At 39.2% G+C, this 22,894-nt stretch overlaps 2 protein-coding genes across 4 annotated transcripts; one reads left to right on the top strand and one right to left on the bottom strand.

Moving 5' to 3' along the window:
- The first annotated feature begins 1,279 nt into the window (after nt 1–1,279).
- Nucleotides 1,280–22,840, top strand: pnpla8 (patatin-like phospholipase domain containing 8). 3 transcript variants are annotated; one of them, XM_077500403.1, is made up of 10 exons: nt 1,280–1,613; nt 5,217–6,029; nt 6,902–7,051; nt 7,982–8,133; nt 8,208–8,302; nt 8,383–8,554; nt 8,624–8,681; nt 10,402–10,596; nt 13,067–13,274; nt 20,999–22,840. In XM_077500403.1, exons 2-10 carry the CDS (start codon nt 5,232–5,234, stop codon nt 21,271–21,273), a joined length of 2,103 nt encoding a protein of 700 aa, XP_077356529.1. In that variant the 5' UTR covers nt 1,280–1,613; nt 5,217–5,231; the 3' UTR covers nt 21,274–22,840. The 3 variants fall into 3 exon arrangements, with proteins under 3 accessions (XP_077356529.1, XP_077356528.1, XP_077356530.1); XM_077500402.1 differs by lacking the exon at nt 1,280–1,613 and adding an exon at nt 3,230–3,344; XM_077500404.1 differs by lacking the exon at nt 1,280–1,613 and adding an exon at nt 3,554–4,005.
- Nucleotides 2,171–4,117, bottom strand: akap14 (A-kinase anchoring protein 14). Its single transcript, XM_077500405.1, has one exon. It carries the CDS (start codon nt 4,076–4,078, stop codon nt 3,557–3,559), a length of 522 nt encoding a protein of 173 aa, XP_077356531.1. The 5' UTR covers nt 4,079–4,117; the 3' UTR covers nt 2,171–3,556.
- Nucleotides 22,841–22,894: the final 54 nt, after the last annotated feature.

The raw sequence follows: 22,894 nt of genomic DNA, 5'->3' as shown, positions 1-22,894 counted from the left end.
ATTGAGTTCCTCCACATATTTGCTTCACAGGCATATTACTTTCCCCTTCATCTGACAATTAGTGTACATATTAAACATAGAAGGGCCAAAACATGCCTAATGAAATTGAAATTGCACAAAAAACTAGCCACCAGAGGGTGCTAAAACTGCACAAATGTAAATCAAAATTTTTTTTAACAGATGTGTTACATTGAAATATCGTGAACATGACGAGGACGATGTTGTGGCAGTTTTACTATCACGATATCACACTTATCGTTACATCCCTAATACTTGTATCTTTTTAATTTTTTTTTTTTATTAAAGAATTATACCTGTACTGTGATTGGCTGGCAACCAGTCCAGGGTGTACCCCGCCTACTGCCCAGAGCCAGCTGAGATAGGCTCCAGCACACCCGGCGACCCTTGTGAGGAATAAGCGGTCTAGGAAATGGATGGATGGATGGATGGATGGATGGATGGATGGATGGATGGATGGATGGATGGATGGATTATACCTGTAAATCTGTAGGTATACGTTAGGGGTGTGCCAAAAAAAATCAATTCATAAAATAATCGAGATTCTCATTTATTAATTGAATCGATTCGATATTAATATCCAAACATCGATTTTATTTAAATTAGAAAGGAAGAAGAAGGGGAAAAGGCAGTTGTAGCCCACATTATGTTTTTGTGGAAAAAGGCACTTACAATACAAAATGAATAAATGTATAAACAAAAAAAAGGCACTTAAATGTCTCTGTTTGTCATTTTGTCTTGCAAAGCAGACTGGAGTAGATCATGACAATGTTGTGCATATCTGTAAATTGAAGCAGAAATCATTTGTCAATCAAATAATTTTGAATCGAAAATCGTTTGAATCGAAAATCGATTCTGAATCGAATCGTAGGCCCAAAAATTGTAATCGAATCGAATCGTGAGACAGTCAAAAATTCCCAGCCCTAGTATACGTACAGATTATACAGTAGTCTGCTCGCAAGATGGGAGGAGTAAGATGGCCACCCTGTGGCTTCAACTCAATGGCTTGCATGGGCTAGATGGGTTAAGTTGGGGAAATAGTTGTAGATAATATATTTTAGTTTTGGGTTATGGTTTTGTGTTGAAGGATTGTACATCCCTATATAAGGCACCTGTTTGTATTTTTGCACCGTTGGAGAATAAAACATTTATTCTTATTATTATTTTGCTCACCAGCAAGTTTGCAACCCCCTGATAACGATCCTGATCATCAATCAGGTGTGTTAGTGGAGAGAAAGATGGTGCAGGCTGGATAGCGTCTCTCTAGGACCGAACTTGCATGGCCACAATTTCAAAGCTTTTCCAACTAATGTATAGCGAGGTTCCATTTTTTTGTGCTCAAGACAATTGTGGGGACATCAACATAAGTTGCGCATTGCTTCACTCGCTGCAATCTTGCATTCTATAATGTCCAGCAGCCACTTCTCGGTGAATTCGGTCCTGCCAGGTGTGTGCAGCAGCCTGTTGGACTCGACGACAAAGTGCACGTCTATCGGCTCGCTTTGCGCTCCCACTTTGGAGACGTCAATCACGAAGAACACGCCAGCAGCGGTGGGGATCGGCATCTGCGGCGACGGTGTGCTAAAGTTCGCCAGGTAATGGTACGATGTCTGCTCCTCCTCTTCGGTCCAGTAGAGAAAGTCCAGACTGTAAATCCAGGATGGATTCAGATGCCATGTTTGGATAAACTCTGCAATCTGCTCCTTCCCCACTTCCACTGTAAAGTCTTTGGCAGCCACCCAAAGCATGTTTTTGTTAATTTATTTTATTTTATTTTTTTTAAGTCAGATCGACAACAACATGCAGTGACTGACTCATTTCCACTATGTGTAAAAAGCTTAACACAGGTAATATTCCTCGTTTTCGATGACGTAATGATTCAGTTTTTGTTTTAAAGGGCGGACACGTGACGTTTCGGTCCATACATTAGCTTGATGCTATCATTTAAGGTAAACCAACCTGTTGTTACGCATTGTTATTTTGGCTCGTTCATTAATTTAGCGATTCGGATCGCAAGATTACACAGAAATGTCATCAAAACAATAGAAATTGAAGTGGAACAACAATTGATTTGGAGATTTGCGCGCGCAGATAAGTTGAATGATGATCACCAGGCTTGATAAAAAGTCTTTTAACATTTATTTTTGTCCTCACAGCGCTAGTACAACACATCAGCAACCGCGGCTCATTCATCGAAAACGTGAAGTGTCCGCACGTACGTAAAACATTTTACGACAGTAACGTAATAATCATAATTGCCGTAAAATAAACAATACAAAATAATGAATCGTCACTTGCCTTCGGTGCTGGTTGGCGCGGGTTCGCTCCTCCGCCTGGGAGACCCCATGTGGCTTACATGAAGTAAGCTTGTGAGTGAGTGAGTGAGTGAGTGAGTGAGTGGTTACAAAAAAATAAAAAATAAAAATAAAAATAAATGTACAGCAAACTTGACATTTGAGTATATATACGTATTCAACACATTAACACATAATAGAATGAAAGCACATAACAACTTAACAAAATATAATTTACAGTCCTTGTGTGTATTATGATTTCATGTTATTTTACAGTACATCAAATATTACTGTAACACATGCCATATGCCAACGTGCAACATCAATATATATATATAATTTTTTTATTTTTTTATTTTTTTTTTGGGGGGGGGGGGTTAGATATAAATCAATGATGTAGTAATCCTAAGTAATTATTTTTAAATAATTCCATCGTTTTTTTTTCTTTATTCACTCAATCAATATACAAAATATGGGGGGAAATTGAATACAATCATTGTATACATTATAGACAATTAGACCATAGAACACGCCGGGGAAGTTAAAGCATACAAAAGATAAACAAAATAAAATCAACAGTATAACTGAAAGAAAAGAGAATAGGATCATACAAAATCATATGAATAAATGATAACGTTTGCAATAGTTATGTTTTTACATCTTTCGGATAATGACAAAAATAATTTCTCATGGGTACAAAAAAAACAAAGGATGGTTTGTACGTGTAAATGAATGTAATACGCTAGAATAATAATAAGATTTATCAAATGAAACTGCGTATAGACATTCTTATCAAATTCAAATATACCCAATGATACATGTTTCCAAAATAAGGAGAAATCTGGATACATGTGGACTATAATGAATTGTGATAATCTATCCCAAATAATCCCATCGTTTATTTTTGTAACAACAAAGGAAGCGTGGTCATCACGTAATTTCCGGTCTTCTTCCTGTTCTTCGGGCTAGCGGTAACAATGCTAGCAGCACAGCAGTGAATGAACGATTTACGTTTGTTCTTCTTTTTGTCAGGTAATTGCAGACTTTGTTGTGAGTTTAGCAAATTTTGCGCGTGTCATTGTAGAGCTGAGTGTCGATGAGTTGACATTCGGTTAGCGGTATGGCCGTCTTTTGACATTTTATACGATTCCCATCATCACTGTTGAAAAGTGACGTCATTATCACGAATGTCTCTCCCCAGCGGTTTGACTTGTTCCAAAAAACAACATCCTAAGCCTGCATTGTCAAAATTGAATCGCTTCTCTTAGCACAGTCTTCTTCTCAATAATGTCCACCAGCCACTTGTCAGTGAAGCGAGTCCTCCCCGGCGTGTGTATTAACCTATGCGACTCCACGACAAAGTGGACTTTGACGGGGTCGGTTGGCTCTCCACTTTTCGACACTTGAACGGCGAAGTAGACGCTGGCCGTCCCCTGAATGGGCCTCTGCGAGGACGGACTGCTGAAGCGAGCCCGGTAGTGGTAGTAGGTTCGATGCACGTCGTCCGTCGAGCAAAGGCAGTCCAGACTGTAAATCCACGGCGGTTTCAGCCCCCACGTCCGAATGTACTCAGCGATCTGTTCCGTGCCGACTTCCACGGTGAAGTCTTGGGCCGCCACCCACTTGATGTGGTCTTCGGGTGGGTCGCGGTCCCGCTCGCGCAGGATTCTGACAAGCTCGCGCAACTCCGTGGGTAAAGAGACTATTTTCTTTAATGGACCAGTATCTTCTTTTGGACTAAATTCCGCAGGACATTGATCGTCCATGTTGTCAGAGGTTTTGAGTCTGTAAGTCAAAGGAAACAACGATTGATTAGTCCGTTTCCATGACGACCAAGATCATTAGACTTGTGACAGAGCCCCCTATTGGCCTCTTTTTTTAATTGCAACAACAACTTAAACTACTTTTTTTTTTTTTTTTTTTTTTAAATAATTTTTATTAATTATTTATTTATTTATTGCAACACAAAACAATACAACAATAGCCATTCTTATAGATTACAGACCAATGATTGAAAAAAATAGTTGACTATACATAGCAAAATGCCACATGGTTACGAGAACATTTAATGGAATAGATATACTGTTTGATTTCACAATGGAAAGAAATAAAACAAGTTTTCCTATGTAAGAATTTACATTTATGAATGTAAAAGTGGAGTAGTGTTAATTTCATCTGCCCTTTTTAAATTTCGTCTCAGTTTTAGTCCAGTTTCAGTCCAACTTGTTAGTTTTTATCATAGCTAGTCAACCTCATACCCTTTTTTATTACTATAAATCTAGCATTTTAGTCTTTATTTTAGCCCAAGAAAATATAATTTTATTAGTCTAATTTTAGTCAACAAAAACTGTCAACGTTTTAGTCAGGACAATCATTTAACACCCGTTTTTTTGTAAGCAGATTATGTTTAACATTTTGCAACTAAAATTATTTCACATAAAATTTTATCTTTTTGATGAAAAACAACTTGACACACAATTACAGTATGTCAACAAGTAGCTACTATCGCTAACAGTCGGATTAACAGTCGGATTAACATTATTGTTGGAACGTTATAGCTCTTGGGTTAAAGTTACGTTATTATTAATATACTATAATTTACTTTTCTTTTTTTAAAAACCTTTCACTGTGAATCCACCTCCTGTCTGTCCCATGTGTTTCTGCATGTTGCACTTTTTTAGTAGACAAAAATGCATACTATTTAGTCCTAGTTATTGTTTATTAATAAGGGTTTTTGTCTAGTCTAGTCTAGTTTTCGTCCAGTGAAAAATGTGTGTTGACGAAAATATTTTTGTTCAGTTTTCGTTGACGAAATTAATACTACTGCAGAGTTGCAACTTTCTGACTGTATTCTGCTCGGATGAGAATTATGAACCCGTGTCCTCTCCATGTTTCACCTCTCAGTGATCTGGCAAACGCATGTCGCGGATCAGGACCACACTGGACGGCGTCACCAGGGCAGTAGGAAGCGCGGACCTCGTCTCCAAGTTCTCCCGTCTCAAGCCTGGCAGTCTTGTGGCGGACGGTGCCCGTGCTCAAAAGGTTCCTCCGGTCAAAGCCGAGAAGGTCACGTCGAAGAACCCGGATGTGTCACTGCCTCCCGAAGCCACCGTAGGCGCTGCAGACGGCGAGGAACGTACAGCCGACGATGACAAGTACGGAGCGCACGTTGACGAAAAAAAGCCGTTTGTCGCCGCCGAGAGTTCTGGTTCTGCTTCGGAGGCGTCTGAACCAGTCTCGTCCATCAAGCGCACGGCGCAACTCTTCCACTCGACTCACATGGACGAGACGTATCAGACTTTAGCGACGCACATCAACACTTACTTTGGCGAAGAAGGGGAATGCAAGCGACAAAGCGCAGACCACGTCCCGGTTTTGTCTCCAGCGGCAGCGCCTTCGCCGCCATCGGAAGACATCAGTCACCCAGAAGCCGCGACAGAAAGCACGGGTCCGTCTGCCCCGGTTCCGTCGGGTTCCCCCAAAAAAGGCTTCACCCACTATCTGTCCTACCCTCGTCCGAGTGTTCAAGCTTTCGTGGGGAGCTACATCGCTCCGTTGGTCCCCAAGTTCCGAGCAGAGGCCAAAAGCGTTGAGAAAGGCAAGCTCTTGGATGCCAGCGGCGTAGCGGAGGAGGTTTCTGTGGAGAAGCCGGAGAGTGACGATCAGAAGGCAGATGAAGAAGCCAAGCAGCAGCAACTTTTGGCTCAAAGGGAGAAGGTAATTGTTTATTGTTTAACTCGTTCACTCGCCGCCATTTCCACTGATGCAATCCCCTTCACTCCCGACTGTTTTACTGGATTTGGACTGATTTTGCAAGGCCCACAGAATATTGTTCTATTGCTATCCGAACATAGAACCTACCAAAAGAAAGATTAGTGTATCTTCTTTCATCAGGAAAAAAAAAAGTATATTTCTATCTGTTTCCGTTTTGCAGCAATTAGCATTAGAATTAGGGATGTAACGATAACGGCAATATCATATCACGATAATCAAACTGTCATCATGTCAAAATATTAAAAGCAGCACATCTGTTTAAAAAGTCAGGTTGATTTTGTGCAATGTCTATGATCTGGTTTATCTGTATGACATCAAATTGGTTGATAATTGCTGATAATTATCGGCAGATTTCTCTATTACCTGGTTTATCTGATTGACGTCAAATAGGTTAATTGCCGATAATTATCGGCAAATTTCTTTATCTGGTTAATCTGATGTCAAATAGGTTGATAATTGCAGATAATTATCGGCCACCGATATTATCGTGCAACCCTAATTTCATCATTATTCACAACTCTATTTAGAAATGTGAGTAATTGAGCTTTTTTTTTTTTTTTTTTTTTCAACATGGCCCTGATTAATCTCTTATACTCTGCTACCACCTGCTGGCCGTTTGTGTAATAACTACCTTTTTTTTTTTTTTTTCAACCGTTCTTTGCAGTTGAGAGGCTGCATCAAAGCCTTCTGTATGCTCTAGCATAAAACAAAACATATAAATACATTTTAGGGACACGCAAAACATTAAAAATAGAACGTATTTATTGTTGGGAGCAGTTCATCATGCCGATGATGTATTGCGTGTTGCTTTGCAGATCACAGCCAGGGTGAGTGTCGACAACAGGACCCGAACCCTTGTGAAAGGCCTGCAGAGAATCTACGACGTCCAGCTCCTCACCAGTCGAGTGGAGGAACTCAGTTGTCACCTGCTGGAGTTCCCGGAGACACGCGGCGTGGCCATCAAGGTAAGCAGGAGGGATTTTGTTTTTTTCAAGTGTTTTTATTTTATTATTATTATTTTTTTAATAATGTTAGAAAAAAAGTTGGTGTTTGTAACACGAACAAAATGTAGACGTGAAAATAAAAACATATTTTTGTTATCAAATTAGTCATTTTGTAAACAAAACAAACAGACGAAGAAAAAATCGAATCAAATCTAAAATTGGGAACTGAAAATCGAATCGAATCAGGCTTGCGTAAATTGTTAAATCACTAATTTCCAATTTTTTATTTTTTTTTGCTTTTTTTTTTTACAACATAAATAAGTTCATGTTTGTAACACGGACAAAATGTAGATGTTAAAAAAAAAATGTGGTTATCAAATGAGTCATTAATAAAAAAAAATAAAAAAAAAAATGAAGAAAAAATCGAATCAACTCTAAACTTGGGAACTGAAAACCAAATCGAATCGGGCTTGAGTGAATCGTTACATCTCTAACTCCCAACTGATTTTATTTTTATTTTATAATGTTATAAAAAAGTTCATGTTTGTAACAAGGACCAAATGTAGAAATTAAAATGTTAAATAAAAAAAATAAAAATAAAATCAAATGTTTCATCAGACTTGAGTGAATCATTACATCCCTAATTCTGAGCTGTTTTTATTGTTATTGTTATTGTTATTTTTATTAGTATTTTTATTATTTTTATTTATTTTTTATTTTTATTATTTTATTATCTATTTAAATTTTTATGATTTTATTATTACTATTTTTTCTTTATTTTATTTATATTATTTTATAATTATTAATTTTTTATTTATTTGTATTATTTTATAAGAATTTATTTTTTATTTATTTTATTTGTATTATTTTATAAGAATTTATTTTTTATTTATTTTATTTGTATTATTTTATTATTATTATTGTTTTTTTATTTCCTTTTCTTTTCCCCAGGAGCAAGCTATTCCATGCTTGCTGCGTTTACGTCAGGCCACGGACGTGCGCTTGCAGGCAGCTGTGAGAGAGTCGCTGGCTTTGGTCGGCTACACGGCGCCGGTGAAAGGCCGGGGCATCCGCGTCCTGGCCATAGATGGCGGGGGCACAAGGTATCTCAAATAACACCCCCACCAAAACATTCTCATTTGCTCACGTGTCGCTTTTTTTTTTTTTTTTTTGACAGAGGACTCCTGGCACTGCAGACGCTGGTCAAACTGCAGAACCTGACGGGCAAACGAGTCCACCAGCTCTTCGACTACATCTGTGGAGTCAGCACGGGTAACAACGTCGTCATTGCCCGACGACGTTGTCCAAACATCAAGCAAGCTTCACTCATCTTTGGTTTCTGTTTGTTGCAGGTGCCATCCTGGCGTTCATGCTGGGCATCTTTCAGATCCCCCTGGAAGAGTGCGAGCAGATGTACAGGAAGTTGGGCTCAGACGTCTTCAAGCAAAACGTCATCGTCGGCGCCGTCAAGATGGGCTGGAGTCACGCTTTTTACGACAGCCAAATCTGGGAAAACATCCTCAAGTAAAGCAAATGAGTATCTCACACTTGTTATTGTTCGTCTTACATCAATAAATAATTGTTTTTCTTTAGGGAACGCATGGGTGAGGGGCGCATGATCGAAAGTGCCCGAGATCCAAACTGTCCCAAAGTGAGTCAAACATCTTCTTCTTATGCCTCAATAACAGACACATATGTGCACTGGCAACTTAGAAATATCATATGAAGTCATGAAACTCACTTTTTGACATTTGCGCACAATAATAAAGGTTCAATTCAGGTACTTTTGTAATAGCAAAGTAGACCGTTTGTAGCTGTATTAGGAGCACTGATCTAGGCCAAGACTTTTGAGGTCGCCAGGCCACCATATTGCTCTTCCCAAGAAGCGTTTCTAGCCGTACCATCCTATACATTTACAGTACCCAAATTGGAGAATATTTGAGACAGTACTTAGGAGAAATAGCATGATTTATGCTGTTTTCAATTTGTTAAACATAAACAAGAAGACTTTGGACATTTTACAACTTGCCTTAAATACTTGTATACCTTAAAAGCTTAAAGGGATACTTGACTCATTGAGCCATTTTCAGCAGTACAAAGTTAATATTTTGTCAATAATTGATGTGGTAACTTCATTATTTTTCATGTACAATTAATACCTTTTAAAAAGTATTTTTTTTCTACTCGCTGTTGACTGATGATATCACCTGTGCTGAGGAAGTAGGGAACGGCCAATCATGGCTCAGTTTCCTGAACAAGCCGTGATTGGCCATTACCTACTTCCTCAGCACAGGTGATGTCATTATCAGTCGCCAAATTACTTTTTTAGGTATTAATTGTACATGAAAAATAATGAAGTTATCAAAATCGTTCTGGACAAAATATTATTAACTTTTCACTGCTGAAAATTCAATGAGTCAAGTATCCTATTAAACTCACCTTTTGACATTTGCGCACAATAATGTTCAATTCAGGTACTTTGCAATAGTGAAGGCGACTGTTTGTAGTCGCAGAAAAGAGGAAAACGTTTTTGTGCAAAAGGTGCATTCGAGGACCATCATCAAAATAGGACAAGTCAAATACGGATAAAAAAAACAACCTAACCGCCACCATTGAGTGTATGCCAAAGTCTTAAAGGAACAGCAACATGAAAAATCAACTTCAGAAATCAAAAATCGCCCTTCTCTGAGAAATTCTCAGTCATTCTGCTCTCCAAGCACCTTAGAAAATGAGCGAGTGCTCACTTTGACATCATAAAGTGCGGACCCACCCCCGCGCCACCTCTGCGGACTAAATGCACGCCCACTTTCTCTGAGACCTCCAATGGGATAGTGACAAAAGTAGCCGTCATCAGTACATTTTCTGTCCAAATGAATTGAAAGCAATCAATTTTCCTTCACATTTGCAATGCCAAAGTGCAAATGTCTTAAAATCTCATAAAGGTTCTGGCTGACACATGTGTAAACTTCAAGTCAAACTTTTGCACTGTTGAACCTAACTGAGTGAATAGTATAGTGTTTAGTGTGCTTGGTCTGTAAGCAGCAAGTCACTGGTTCGAAACCAGCCCATGTTTTTTTTCCCTCCTCTTTCCGTCTCTCCTCCTCCACGATTTCTTGTGGCAAGGAGCCGTTTTGTTTCTAATGTTTCTTGAAGAATTGGCTTCTGCATTACAAAACTAACCAGCAAAACAGCTAATATTTCATTTAAAACATGACATCACCATGGTGACAAAGGTAAGATTTAATCATTATATGCCTGTAGTTAACTTTTGGAAGGGCTTAAAACACCGTGGTGTCATCCCTTTAATTTTCTTGTTAAGCATTTTTTTTTCATTAAAAAAGAAATGTCTGTGTATGTAATTTGTCCACCAGGTGTCAGCGGTAAGCACCCTGGTGAACAGGGGCTTGCCTCCAAAGGCGTTTGTGTTCCGGAACTACCGGCTGATGCCGGGCGGGCGCTCACACTACCTGGGGGACTGCAAGTACAAAATGTGGCAAGCCATCAGGGCGTCGTCTGCGGCGCCGGGATACTTCCAGGAATACGTCCTCGGGAAAGATCTCCATCAGGTAGGATGAGGACCAGCGCACACAAAAGCCATCCACAGTACTCGTAATACTATTTCACGTAAAATGTTCTCTCATCTTTTTAATGAAAAGAACTTCACACCAGGGTTATTATAGTTTTGGAATTTTTCATTTTGGTTAGTTTTGAGTTTTGTTTTTTTAAATTGAGTTTCTTTTAATGAGTTTTTAGGATGGTTCTGTTACTTTTTCTTAGTTTTAGATATTTAATAAATACTTAGTTTTAGTTAGTTTCAGTATTAGTTTTAGTCCCCCCCCCCCCCCCCCCCCCCCCCCCTTTAATGTGTATTACTTGTACGCAATATTTAAAATAAACAGCATGGGAGCGACGTCATCTTTTGGTTCTGTTCTATTGGCTGCTGCCAGATGACGTCACTTCTGTGTGACACACTTTCAAATGTCCTTATTCTGGTTCATATGAAAAATAGATCTACTTCAAATCACATGTAACCCCCGGGCTCATTGCATTTAATTAATTACCAAAGACGAAAACAAAGGACATTTTTTTACCATAATTATAGTTAGTTTTAGTTAGTTTTGTAAACATAAAATGTAGTTCCAGTTCGTTCCCTGACAGCGTTCTGTGACACCAGTTCTGGTCCGGTGCTGGACGAGAGGAAAATAGTCCAGCAAGCTGGCTGGGGTGTCGGAAATAAAGCGTTTTTCTTCTAAAAACTATTTGTTTTCAAAAGCGTGATACATTTCCATCACAATACTCCTTTCCTGAAAAAAGTCAGACGCCATTACCGCCAGCCACTACTTTTCTGTTCATTCGTATCACTGCACGGCGCCCTGTAGACAGCGAATTGACGCACTGCTGCCAGTTGATCCTTCCGCTAGAAGTTGTTTGCCTTTTCGAAGGCGGAAGTATCAGCTAGCTGGCTGAAGTGCGTCGGTTAGCCCTCTACAGGGCGCCGCGCAGTGATACGAACGAACAGAAAAGTGGTGGCTGGCGGAAATGGTGTCTGACTTTTTTCAGGAAAGGAGTATTGTGATGGAAATGTATCACGCTTTTGAAAACAACTAGTTTTTAGAAGAAAAACGGTTTATTTCCGAGACCCCAGCCAGCTTGCTGGATTTTCCTCTCGTCCAACACCGGACCAGAACGCGTGTCACAGAACGCTGTCAGGGGTAAGTCAGTGCTGATCGCACACACTGGAGGTGAGGATCAAATTGAGATTCATGTTAAAAAATCCAAACGATCCCTTTAACAAAATTTTTTGAATTTTAGTTTTACTTTTCTCGTTTTAGTTAACTAAAATAACCTTGCTTCACGCACAATTGCAGTATATCAATGCTACAAGCTCGTAAGTCAGCCAGCATTAGTAGCGATCAGATTAACATTATTGTTGAAACGTTATAGCCGTTGGATTTTATTTTATTTTTTTTAACCTTTCACCGTAAATCCACTGCATGTTTTTTTTTTTTTGTTTTGTTTTTTTTTTATGCTAGAGCATACAGAAGGTGCAGATGCACAGAACAGATGGAAAAAAATGGTAGTTATTACACAAACAGCCATCAGGGGGCAGCAGAGTATGAGATCAACCAGGGCCATGTGGCAACAAGCTCTTTTTGCCAGTGTTTTCACCAGGACTGTAAATAATGATGAAACTTAGTTATATTGTAATGCTTTTTTTTTTTTTTTTTTTTTTTTTTTTTTTTTTTTTTTTTTTTTTTTTTTTTTTTTTTTTTTTTTTTTTTTTTTTTGTGTGTATGTGTGCGTGCGTTTGCGTGCGTGCGTTTGCGTGCGTGCGTGCGTTTGCGTGTGTGCGTTTGCGTGCGTTTGCGTGCGTGCGTGTGCGTGCGTGCAAATACTTATAAATTTATACTCATTCATTCACCTAAAACCTTATAAATATCCCATTACCCTTCGCCTTAACCAGGTACTTCAGAATCTTGCCAGAGTCGTGAGATTTAAATGGTCAGGAGACCAGAGAAAAGGTCAGAAAAAAAAAGAAATACAGAGAAAAGAAAGGTAAATCAAAGTGACATCCAGCACCGACCAAACACTTCCTGCCTTCCCCATGATTACAAAATCAAAGTCTTACGCCAACCCCGGAAGCCTCTAAATTCCAGCAAATTTAGCGAGATCTCAAGAGCCCAGAGGAAAAACTAAAGAGAGGAAGGAGGGAAGGATCGATAAGGCAGAGTGAGATCAATAGAAGCCAGTACATCCAATCCATCAAAGTGAGTTATATTGTAATGCTAATTGCTGCAAAACGGAAACAGACAGAAACTTTTATTTATTATTATTATTATATATTTTTTTTTTTACTTGGTACGATCCATATTTTGATAGCAATAGATTACAATATTTTGTGGGCCTTGAAAAAATCAGTTCAAATCCAGTAAAAACAGCCGGGAGCGAAGGGGATTGCCTTCGGTCAAAATGGCCGCCAGTCAATGAGTTGAAAGCACAACTTGAACTCGCTCACATCTCTTCCATACTTGTCAGGACGGAGGCCTCCTGATCAACAACCCGACGGCGTTGGCTATCCACGAATGTAAGTGCCTGTGGCCGAACGCGCCGCTGCAGTGCGTGCTCTCGCTGGGCACCGGGCGACACGAGGCGGCGGCGATGAACGGCGCTCATGCCGCCGCCACCTACACCAGCCTCAAGGCCAAGCTCACCAATGTCATCAGCAGCGCCACTGACACCGAAGGTACAAGGACACGGTTCACCAGTCACTTCATGTTGACACGGAATTTTCATTTCGTTTAGAGCTGTCAAAATCAATCGACAAGTAATCGATTATCAAATTAACCCATTTGCATTTCAAATGGTCCTAATGTTCTGATTTCAGCATATCACCAGTAATTGTTGACTGATTGCTGTAATCCTTCATGAAAGAAGACTGATAATCTTCTGTGTTGAATCAAAATAAGAAATTTGTAAAAATCTGGTTTTACTTTGGAAAACAATGACCATACTGGTAACGTAGTACAACATCACCAAAAATAAACACCAATCACCAGTTAAATTTTGTAATACATTTTAATGTAAAATAAAAATTAATCAGATTAGTCAATTAATTTATTTTTTTTTTTTTAAAGATTAGTCAATTAATTGATTGACTAATTGATAGATGAATCAATTCAAAAAATATTAAATAGTGACAGCACTAATTTAGTTTTAGTTATCGTGTTTTGACTAAAATGTAGAGATCGACCGATAATCGGTCGGGCCGATAATCGGGGCCGATATTTGACATATTGGTACATATCGGTATCGGTCTGTTTTATTAATCTGACGGCCGATATGAGCGATCCATTTAAAACTCCGTCTTTTCGCTTCGAATGCAGCCCAGAGCGTCTCTGTCTGTTATGGAGTCCAACTCCAGCAATGTAACGCCCATAGCAGCATTTGATTGGTTAGCCGTGCAAGAGCCAGAACCAATCAGTAGTGTATGCCTGTATCACAGTAGCCGGTCACACACGCACCCACGTACACAACGCGACAGACACATGCTTCGAAGGTAAGTTAAAAGAGAAGAGACTCCGCCGATCGTTTCACCATGATAAGCTAAACACATTGAATTATGTTGTGTATTAAATGCACTATATGAATGGAGCTGCATTGCCTTGCATTGAATCCCCGCTAGCTAACAGTGGTGTGTTCAGCTTAGCATGTAGGCTAACACCCAGTAGCTAATTCGCTACTTGAACTACTCGGGGAGGGAATCACACACATTTTCACTTAATTAAGTAAATAATGTTTGTTAGAAAGGTTCCAAATATTAACAGTTGTCATTATTATATTGTCTAGTTCCATGTTAAGAGTAGAGTAACGTCATTATATTTACCTCTCGTGACGCACACATTGCATTCTGGGTCACGTCCATTACTTGTTGCATAGCGGTTATTATGCAGTGAGATGCCACAATGACACTAAATAGCGTTTAGTTACTTTATATTGTGTTTATTTGTCGCACTGGTTTGCCATTGTGTGCCTTAAGCTTCGACGTCGATTTGATTGACAGCTCGTTGTGCACCTCGTTAAAGTCCGCTCCGTAACAAATTAAGTGTCTCAAACACCGTTTAACTACACGAACGTGTTCTCTTCCGTATGTTTGGCATTAGTAGAGAAGTGCACTAAAGTATAGTGTGCTTATTTGCTCGTTTTGTCTCTCTTTTCACGTCATGTCTGCCGTCATTTGGGACATTATCCTCTCAATGGATGCCACTAATATGTAACATCTACGGCCGTACACGGCTGCAATTAATGTTCAGTGATGTAATTTCGTTACGTGCATCATACTTTGAATAATGAGCTCATGTTTGGTGTGTTGTATAACTTTCTCGTGTGTTAGTAACTATTCATGTGGACAGCTAAGATAGTGCTTGTTAATGTGAATTAGCAATGTTGCAGCCCAGTTATTACTTAGACAAGTACATCTGTGCCATTAAGTGATACAGTACAGTACAGTAGTGAGAGAATAGTGTGCCCATATACACACACGTGTCTATAAGTGTAAAACACATTAAACAGCAGAAACTGGCAGCGGTCCACCGCAACAATGTCTGTTTAACCAAGTTATTCTTACTATTATTATAACCAAGTTATTTTACTCAACCCTTTTTCTGCGTTGATTGGGGCATCCTAAGTGGCAGTAAACTACATGATGAAGTGTCTTTTGACAGTTCTCTTGTAGAGAGGAGTAGCATGATATTGCTGTTCTCGATTTAAGATCCTCAGCTTATCAAAACTGTCTATATGGTAACAATAACAATAATCATAATAAGGTCTACAAGAACTGTATGGTGTTCAGGGATGAATAGTTTTTCTCATGGAATTTTTTTATTTATTTTTGCTGTAGTAATAAGTAATGCCACAGCTGATGCACATTTTGAATGACAGGGTTCCTCCTATTACTTCAAAATATAAAAATATAACATTTATAGAATAAAACTACAAGTATCCCAAATGCTATAAAAGGTAATGTCACATTGGCCCCCACATTTAACTCCCCCCGCCACCAACGTCTTATTGCAGATAGAAGGATGTAAAATGAAAAGTGTAGTGTGAGAATCCATTGTAAAGAACGGTTAGGGTTTGCATTATTCAAAAATTTGGTGCCAACATTTTAACTTTTACTGCAAATGAATATCGGCTTCAAATATCGGTTATCTGCCTCCTTGACTACCGATAATCGGAATCGGTATCGGCCCTGAAAAAAGCATATCGGTCGATCTCTACTAAAATGAATTCGTTTTAGTCCTAATTTAGTCATCTGATTGTATTTTAGATTTCGTCAAATTTTCATTGACGAAAAAAAGGAGCAATTTTAGCCGACTAAATTGACAGTTTAGTTGATATTTTCTTTCAGCATGCATTTCAACTTTTATATAGGAAATTAAAACCTATTTGTAACTGTAGTTTAACACGCAGGACACATTCAAAATTATTATTAAAAGCAGCACATCAGTTAAAAAAAACAAGTCAGGTTGATTTCCATTTGTGCAGTTCAAGCAACCTCTGGTGGCTAGTTTTTTTTTTTTTTAGTGTAGTTTAATTTTCACAAGGCATGTTTTGGCCCTTCTATGTTCAAAATCCACGTTAACTCATTCACTCGCCGCCATTTTCACAGAAGCAACCCACTTCTTTCCTGGCTGTTTTACTGGATTTTCACTGATTTTGCAAGGCCCTCAGAATATTGTGCTCTATTGCTACAAAAACATGAAATCTACCAAAAGAAAGATTGAGTCTCTTCTTTCATCAGGAAAAAAGTATGTTTCTATCTGTTTCTGTTTTGCAGCAATTAGCGTTAGAATATAGCTAAGTTTGATATTCACATTCCTGGTGAAAACGCTGGCCAAAAGAGCTTGTTGCAACATCAATCAATCAATCAATCAACTTTATTTGTATAGCACATTTAAAAATCCACAATGGAACCAAAGTGCTGCACATAAAATAAGATAATAAAACCAGATAAAATATAAAAACATACTTAGAAATCACAAAACACATAAAATAATATAAACAAATTCATGCCAGTCTACTGCTTGTAAATATCAGTAATACTATGTGCTGAAGGCCAGGGAAAAATAATATGCTTTTAAACGTGATTTAAAAACCAGGAGTGAAGTGGCCTGTCTAACATACAGTGGTAATTGATTCCACAACCTGGGAGCAGCAGTCGCGAACGCTCTGTCACCCCTAAGCTTCCGCCTTGTTTTCGGAACTACCAGAAGCAACTGGTCAGCTGATCTTAGTAATCGGGGTGGGCTATAAGGGTGAAGCAACTCAGATAAATAGGGAGGTGCAAGATTATTCAAACATTTAAAAACAAACAACAGAAGCTTAAAATTAATTCGATTAATTCGTGCACAGGGAGCCAATGCAGTGATGCTAAGATAGGAGTAATATGCTCACGTCTACGTGTCTGAGTAAGCAGACGAGCAGCAGAGTTTTGTATAAGTTGCAGACGGGCATGAGCAGTCTTGCTAATGCCTACATACAAAGAATTACAATAATCAAGACGAGTTGTAATAAAAGCATGAATCAATCTTTCCAAGTCCAGTCTTGATAAAATTGGTTTCACCTTAGCTATCTGGCGAAGCTGATAAAAACTTTTCTGTACAACAGAACTAATCTGCTTCTCAAATTTAAAATCAGGGTCAAACTTAACACCCAAATTCATGACACAGTCCCTGAGATAAGGTGCTAGTGGACCAAGGTCCACACTAGCAGAGGAAGAGCTACTTGGTCCAAACAACATCACTTCAGTCTTTTCGTCATTCAGACTCAAAAAATTAAAAGAAAGCCAGGATTTAATATCATTTAGACAGTCAGTGAGTTGTTGTATTGTACTGTTCTGGGCCAGGGGAAAATAGATCTGACAGTCATCAGCATAAAAATGAAATAAAATACCATGTTTTCTAAAAACAGAACCAAGAGGTAATAAATAGAGAGCAAATAAAAGAGGGCCAAGAATTGACCCCTGTGGAACCCCATGTGGAAGAGGAGCTTGAGAGGACACAAAATCGTCAATTTTTACACAAAAGCTCCTATCTTTTAAGTATGACCCAAACCATTCGAGGGCGACCCCTTGAATGCCCACATAATGCTCAAGAAGAGAAATTAAAATGTCATGATCTACGGTATCAAACGCAGCAGACAAATCAAGGAGAACCAAAACAACAAACTTTCCAGAGTCTGTTGCTAAAAATATATCATTTGATACCCTCAAAAGAGCAGACTCTGTGCTATGAAGCGCTTTAAAACCAGACTGAAATAATTCAGTGACACCATTTTTCTCTAAAAACGGTAACAACTGAGAGTAAACAACCTTCTCCAATATTTTAGAAATAAATGGGAGGTTAGAAATGGGCCTGAAATTAGCACAAATGAGGGGGTCAAGGCCTGTTTTTTTAAGTAGAGGTCGTACGACTGCATGTTTAAAATCACCTGGTACTATACCAGTAAAAAGGCTATAATTAATTATCTCAAGGACATGTGGTCCAAGAGTGTCAAAAACCTCCTTAAACAAACGAGGAGGGATGGCATCAGTAGGGGAACCTGAGGGCTTCAAATTACTGACTATATTCTTCAATAATAAGAGTGACACTGGCTCAAATTGAACAAAAGTAGATGAATAGTATATAGGAGTAGTTAGATCAAATGAAGGCTGGGCAATACAGGCTCTGGTTGACACAATTTTGTCAGTGAAGAACTTAAGAAATCTTTCACAAAGATCAACGGAGGCATCAAAACCAGCAGAAATAGGAACATTAAGAACACTGTTAATGGTTTTGAACAGAGCCCTGGGATTGTTACAATTGGAAGCAATTATTTCAGAAAAATATTTATGCTTTTCTGATTTCACAGTCTTTTGATATTTTAACAGGCTCTCTTTAAAAATACTAAGAGAAACTTGGAGCCTGTCTTTTTTTCCAACGACGCTCAGCTCTCCTGCATTCTCGTTTGGCAGCACGAGTAGTGTCATTTAACCATGGCTCGAGTGCAGATTTGGTGCGCCGGGTTTTCAAAGGAGCAATCATGTCCAGTGTTTGTAAACAAACAGAGTTAAAACCGACAAGCAGCTCGTCGATACTTGAACACGCAAAGCAGTCAAAGTCATCCTCGCAGAGATCCAAAAAAGTAGAGGAGAAAAGAACTGCGGAGGAGGAGTTAAACGTACGGCAGAGCTTAGGAGGAGCGCATAGTTCAGCCTTACGCTGAGTAGGAATATTAAATAAAATCGGCGCGTGATCAGAGAAGACAGCTTCACAAATATCCATATTGGAAACACACAAGCCATACGAGAGCACTAAGTCCAGTGTGTGTCCAAGTTCATGGGTTGGTCCAGTTACGTGCTGCACAAAACTAAAAGAGTCAATAATATTTAAAAATCCCCTGGAGATTGACTCATCAGGACAACAAATATGAATATTAAAATCCCCAAGAATAAGAACACGGTCATATTTTGGCAGAATTTCGGCCAAGAACTCTGAAAAGTCACTTATAAAATCCTTGTTGTACATGGGTGGTCGATAAATGACAGCACACAGTACAACATTAGAGCGGCCCAGTTCCAATAAGCAATGTTCAAAGCTTGTGAAGGAGACTTGTAGATAAATCTGCCGGCATATAAAACAATTTTTAAAAACAACTGCTATTCCTCCTCCTTTTCGGCCTGAAGAACGCGGGGAATTAAAGTACCAGCAATCCGGCGGTAACAATTCAATGAGAGAGGAGTCACCAGTACTCAGCCATGTCTCCGTAACACAGAGAATATCCAGATCACGGGATAGAAAGAAATCCTTCAGGATAAAAGTTTTGTTTGCTACCGACCTTGCATTGACAAGGCCGAACCGAGCCGGAATCGGCGGGTCCAAAACAGTGGCTGATCGCGGAGCCCGAGACAGGGCCCGCAAATGGCGGGGATCCACCCCGCGCCGGCGGGGACGAGGGGAACAAAAGCGAGAGCGGGTTACCTCAGCCGAGCCGATGAAAGGTGCCAGCCAGGAGTCCACTGGATCCAATGATCGCGGGTGTAGAAAGAGGCCAGGTATCGTTCCATTTCTCCTCCGGGAAGCCACGGGAAGTCGGGCAAAATGAGTTTTAAACTTCACCAACTGACCGCCGCGTTTGCCCCGGCGTCGGCGACGTTTGCGTCGAGCTAGTGGAGCAAGGGTGCGGCAAAGGTGGGCAGGTATCCAGTCGGGTAAGTGAGACTGCTGAGACGCCGTAAAGCCATGACATTCAAAGTCGATCTTTGTCAAAACTTTGGCAGAGGGGCGAAGATCAAGCAGTGTTTGGCGATCATATACAAGCAGCGAGCCGGCATTGTAGACAAAAATAGATAAACACAGCAGGAGGACAATCAACTTAGACAGCAAAAGACGGCAAGCCACAGACACCGGCGCCATCTTGGATCAATCGAACATGGCCCTGGGTGATCTCTTATACTCTGCTGTCACCTGCTGGCCGTTTTTTAAGCCACCTCTTAATGTCAGAAGCTGCAACAAAGCCTTCTGTATGCGCTTGCGTAAAAAAAAACAACATAAAACATTTACACGTTTTTGGCTTTGAATGAGTTAATAATTATTATGATTATTATTCTTTATTAACACTCATTCACTGCCAGTCATTAGAAATTTTTTACATTTCCAATACTCACGTGATATTACATTCAATAATTATATATAAACCGAATCTACCAAATAACAGAATAGACTCCCTACTTTTTGTCCCGTCCCGTTCTTTTATAATTGACAGCAGAAAAATGTAGGTTTGCCAAAATACAGCCATTTCTCCCATGGACTCTGAAACTGTGTTTATTTCCTATAAAATGGGGCAATGATGTCATCTACCGGTGGTTGGGCATCAGTAAAGTTGTTTCCAAGTTTGATATTTATAGTGGAGCATGCTCAGATTCGCCCCCATTTAGCACCGCTCTAAAAAATACAATTGACAAGTATACTTGTCAAAGGCAGTGAATGAGTTAATTGTTTCACTGAAACATGTTGAACCGATGATATAACTTAGTTTTTACCTAAATAAAAAAAAAAAAATTGCTTGGGATTAATCTTACAGCTGCACAATGAAATAAATCAATTAAATGAATTCATTAAATTACATGAAATAAAGTGCAGTGAACAGTTTGTGAGCGGTTCTTTTCTCCCACCTACGTTTCATTCCTTCTGATTGGATTGTGTGAATTTTCCTCAGTGTTTTCATCTTCTGTTTTAGTCATTGACGAAATTGTCACTCTTTTAGTTCTCGTTATTGTCTCATGGCTTTGTTCTTCGTTTTTGTTTCATTTTCCGTCGACGAAATGATCATCGGATTTCACTCTGTGTAAATCCACAAATGGATGAAATGTGTTGATCCGTTTTTTTTTTGTTTTTCTATTGTTTTTTTGTTTTGTTTTTTTTCCCCCAGAAGTGCACACGATGCTGGACGCCCTCCTGCCCCCGGACACGTACTTCCGCTTCAACCCTCACCTGAGCGAGGATGTGCCGCTGAACGAGAGCCGCGCCGATAAGCTGAATTTCCTGATGGGCGAGGGCGAGCGCTACCTGGAGCGCAACGACGCCAAACTCCGCAAGGCGGCCGGCGTGCTGACCCGGGAGAAAGGCGCCATCCAGAGACTGGCCGAGTGGGCCAAGCTCAAGGCGGACATGTACGACGGCCCGCCTTTCACCTCCAAACTCTAAAACTAGTCCGCTAATAATAAGGTAAGACTACCTGAACAGATTGTTGACAGGGAACAAAGTTGTACAGTACATTCATTGCCATGTTTTGCAGTGAATTGTTTACATTTTTTTCCCCCCAGAAAGATTTACTTGAAAATGATTTCAACGCCAACAGTATGATAGCCGCTAGCATGCATTGACCATCCGTTTTTTGTTTTGTTTTTTTAATAAAAAAAAAAAATCACATTATGATTAGCTGTGTGTAGGGATGTAACGATATCCAAACATCATGATATGAAGGTCACGATACGATAATTATCACAATATTATTTGGGGTTTGGTGATACAAAAATAGGTCCCGATATTGTAAAAAAAAAAAAAAAAAGAGCTCATAATAAAAAAAAAGAATAACAATCGTACGAAACAACCATTAACTAATTTGCCTCCAAAAACATATCGATACGTTCTATTTTAAATATTACCAGTGCCCCAAAGGCGTATTTATCTGTTTTTTTTTTTATTTATTTTTTTTAATGCTAGAGTATACAGAAGGCTTTGGTGCAGCGTCTCAACTGCAAAGAATGGTTGAAGAAATAGTTATTACAAAAACGGCCAGAAGGTGGCAGCAGAGTATAAGAGATCAACCAGGGACATGTGGGGAAAAAAAGCTGTTTTCCCCACTGTTTTAAACAGATTTATGAATAATGATGAAACTTAATGCTAATTGCTGCAAAACAGAGATAGAAATATACATTTTTTTTCATGAAGAAAGAAAATACTCTAATCTTTCTTTTGGTAGGTTCCTTTTTTTATAGCAATAGAACACACTATTCTGTGGGCCTTGCAAAATCAGTCAAAATCCATTCAAATTTCCGAGAGCAAAGGGGATTGCTTCAGTGAAAATGGCGGGGAGTGAATGCGTTTACGTGGATTTTGAGCATAGAAGGGCCAAAACATGCCTTGTGAAAATTAAACTGCACTAAAAAACTAACCACCAGAGGGTGCTATAACTGCACAAATGGATTTTTAACAAATGTTCTACTTTTAATATCAAGACATGACGACGACGATATATTGTGGCAGTTTTCATATCGCGATATCACGATATTGCCAGTATCGTTACATCCTTTTACCACAAGCTTGAGCGTCTCTTTCCAGATACCTTCTCTTCTCACCAGAGGTGCACATAAGTGGTGTGCACATGCACAAAGAAAACAATAAAAGCACACCATGCAGTCCAAGTCTGTCACTGCGTATTTTTGTCGTATATGGGGAGTCTGCATTCCATGTTAAAACTCCATTCACGTCATTTTCCTTACCACTACCAATCGTTGACGTGCTATTTATTCTGCAGCACTGAATAATATATGGGGGGTTTGTTCATTTCGGGCTCTTAATTTTTTTTCTGCATGTTTCCAGTGCCAGGTTCTCCAATTCAATGTTAGAATTAATTCAAAAATAACTATCATGTTTTATATGTTGTCTGTTTGAAAAGCTGTTTTAGCAATACGATGCTATCGTTTTGAAAATAGGATGCGCAAACATTGTCTGAAGTTCTCACATTAAAGTGACACTTTAATCACTGGGATCGTCTTTCAAATTCATGTCTAATAATGATTATCTTAATGGAAATCTCCTTCTA

Source organism: Festucalex cinctus, chromosome 16, assembly GCF_051991245.1.
Source record: "Festucalex cinctus isolate MCC-2025b chromosome 16, RoL_Fcin_1.0, whole genome shotgun sequence".
In the NCBI taxonomy this organism is placed as follows: domain Eukaryota; kingdom Metazoa; phylum Chordata; class Actinopteri; order Syngnathiformes; family Syngnathidae; genus Festucalex; species Festucalex cinctus.
This window is presented reverse-complemented; position numbering and strand designations above follow the sequence as displayed.

Coding starts and splice junctions, on each gene's coding strand:
- akap14 (XM_077500405.1), bottom strand. CDS start 4,078: ATGGACGATCAATGTCCTGCGGAATTTAGTCCAAAAGAAGATACTGGT.
- pnpla8 (XM_077500403.1), top strand. CDS start 5,232: ATGTCGCGGATCAGGACCACACTGGACGGCGTCACCAGGGCAGTAGGA. Junction 8,303..8,382: donor CATCTGTGGAGTCAGCACGG/GTAACAACGTCG, acceptor TGTTTGTTGCAG/GTGCCATCCTGGCGTTCATG. Junction 10,597..13,066: donor TCGGGAAAGATCTCCATCAG/GTAGGATGAGGA, acceptor CATACTTGTCAG/GACGGAGGCCTCCTGATCAA.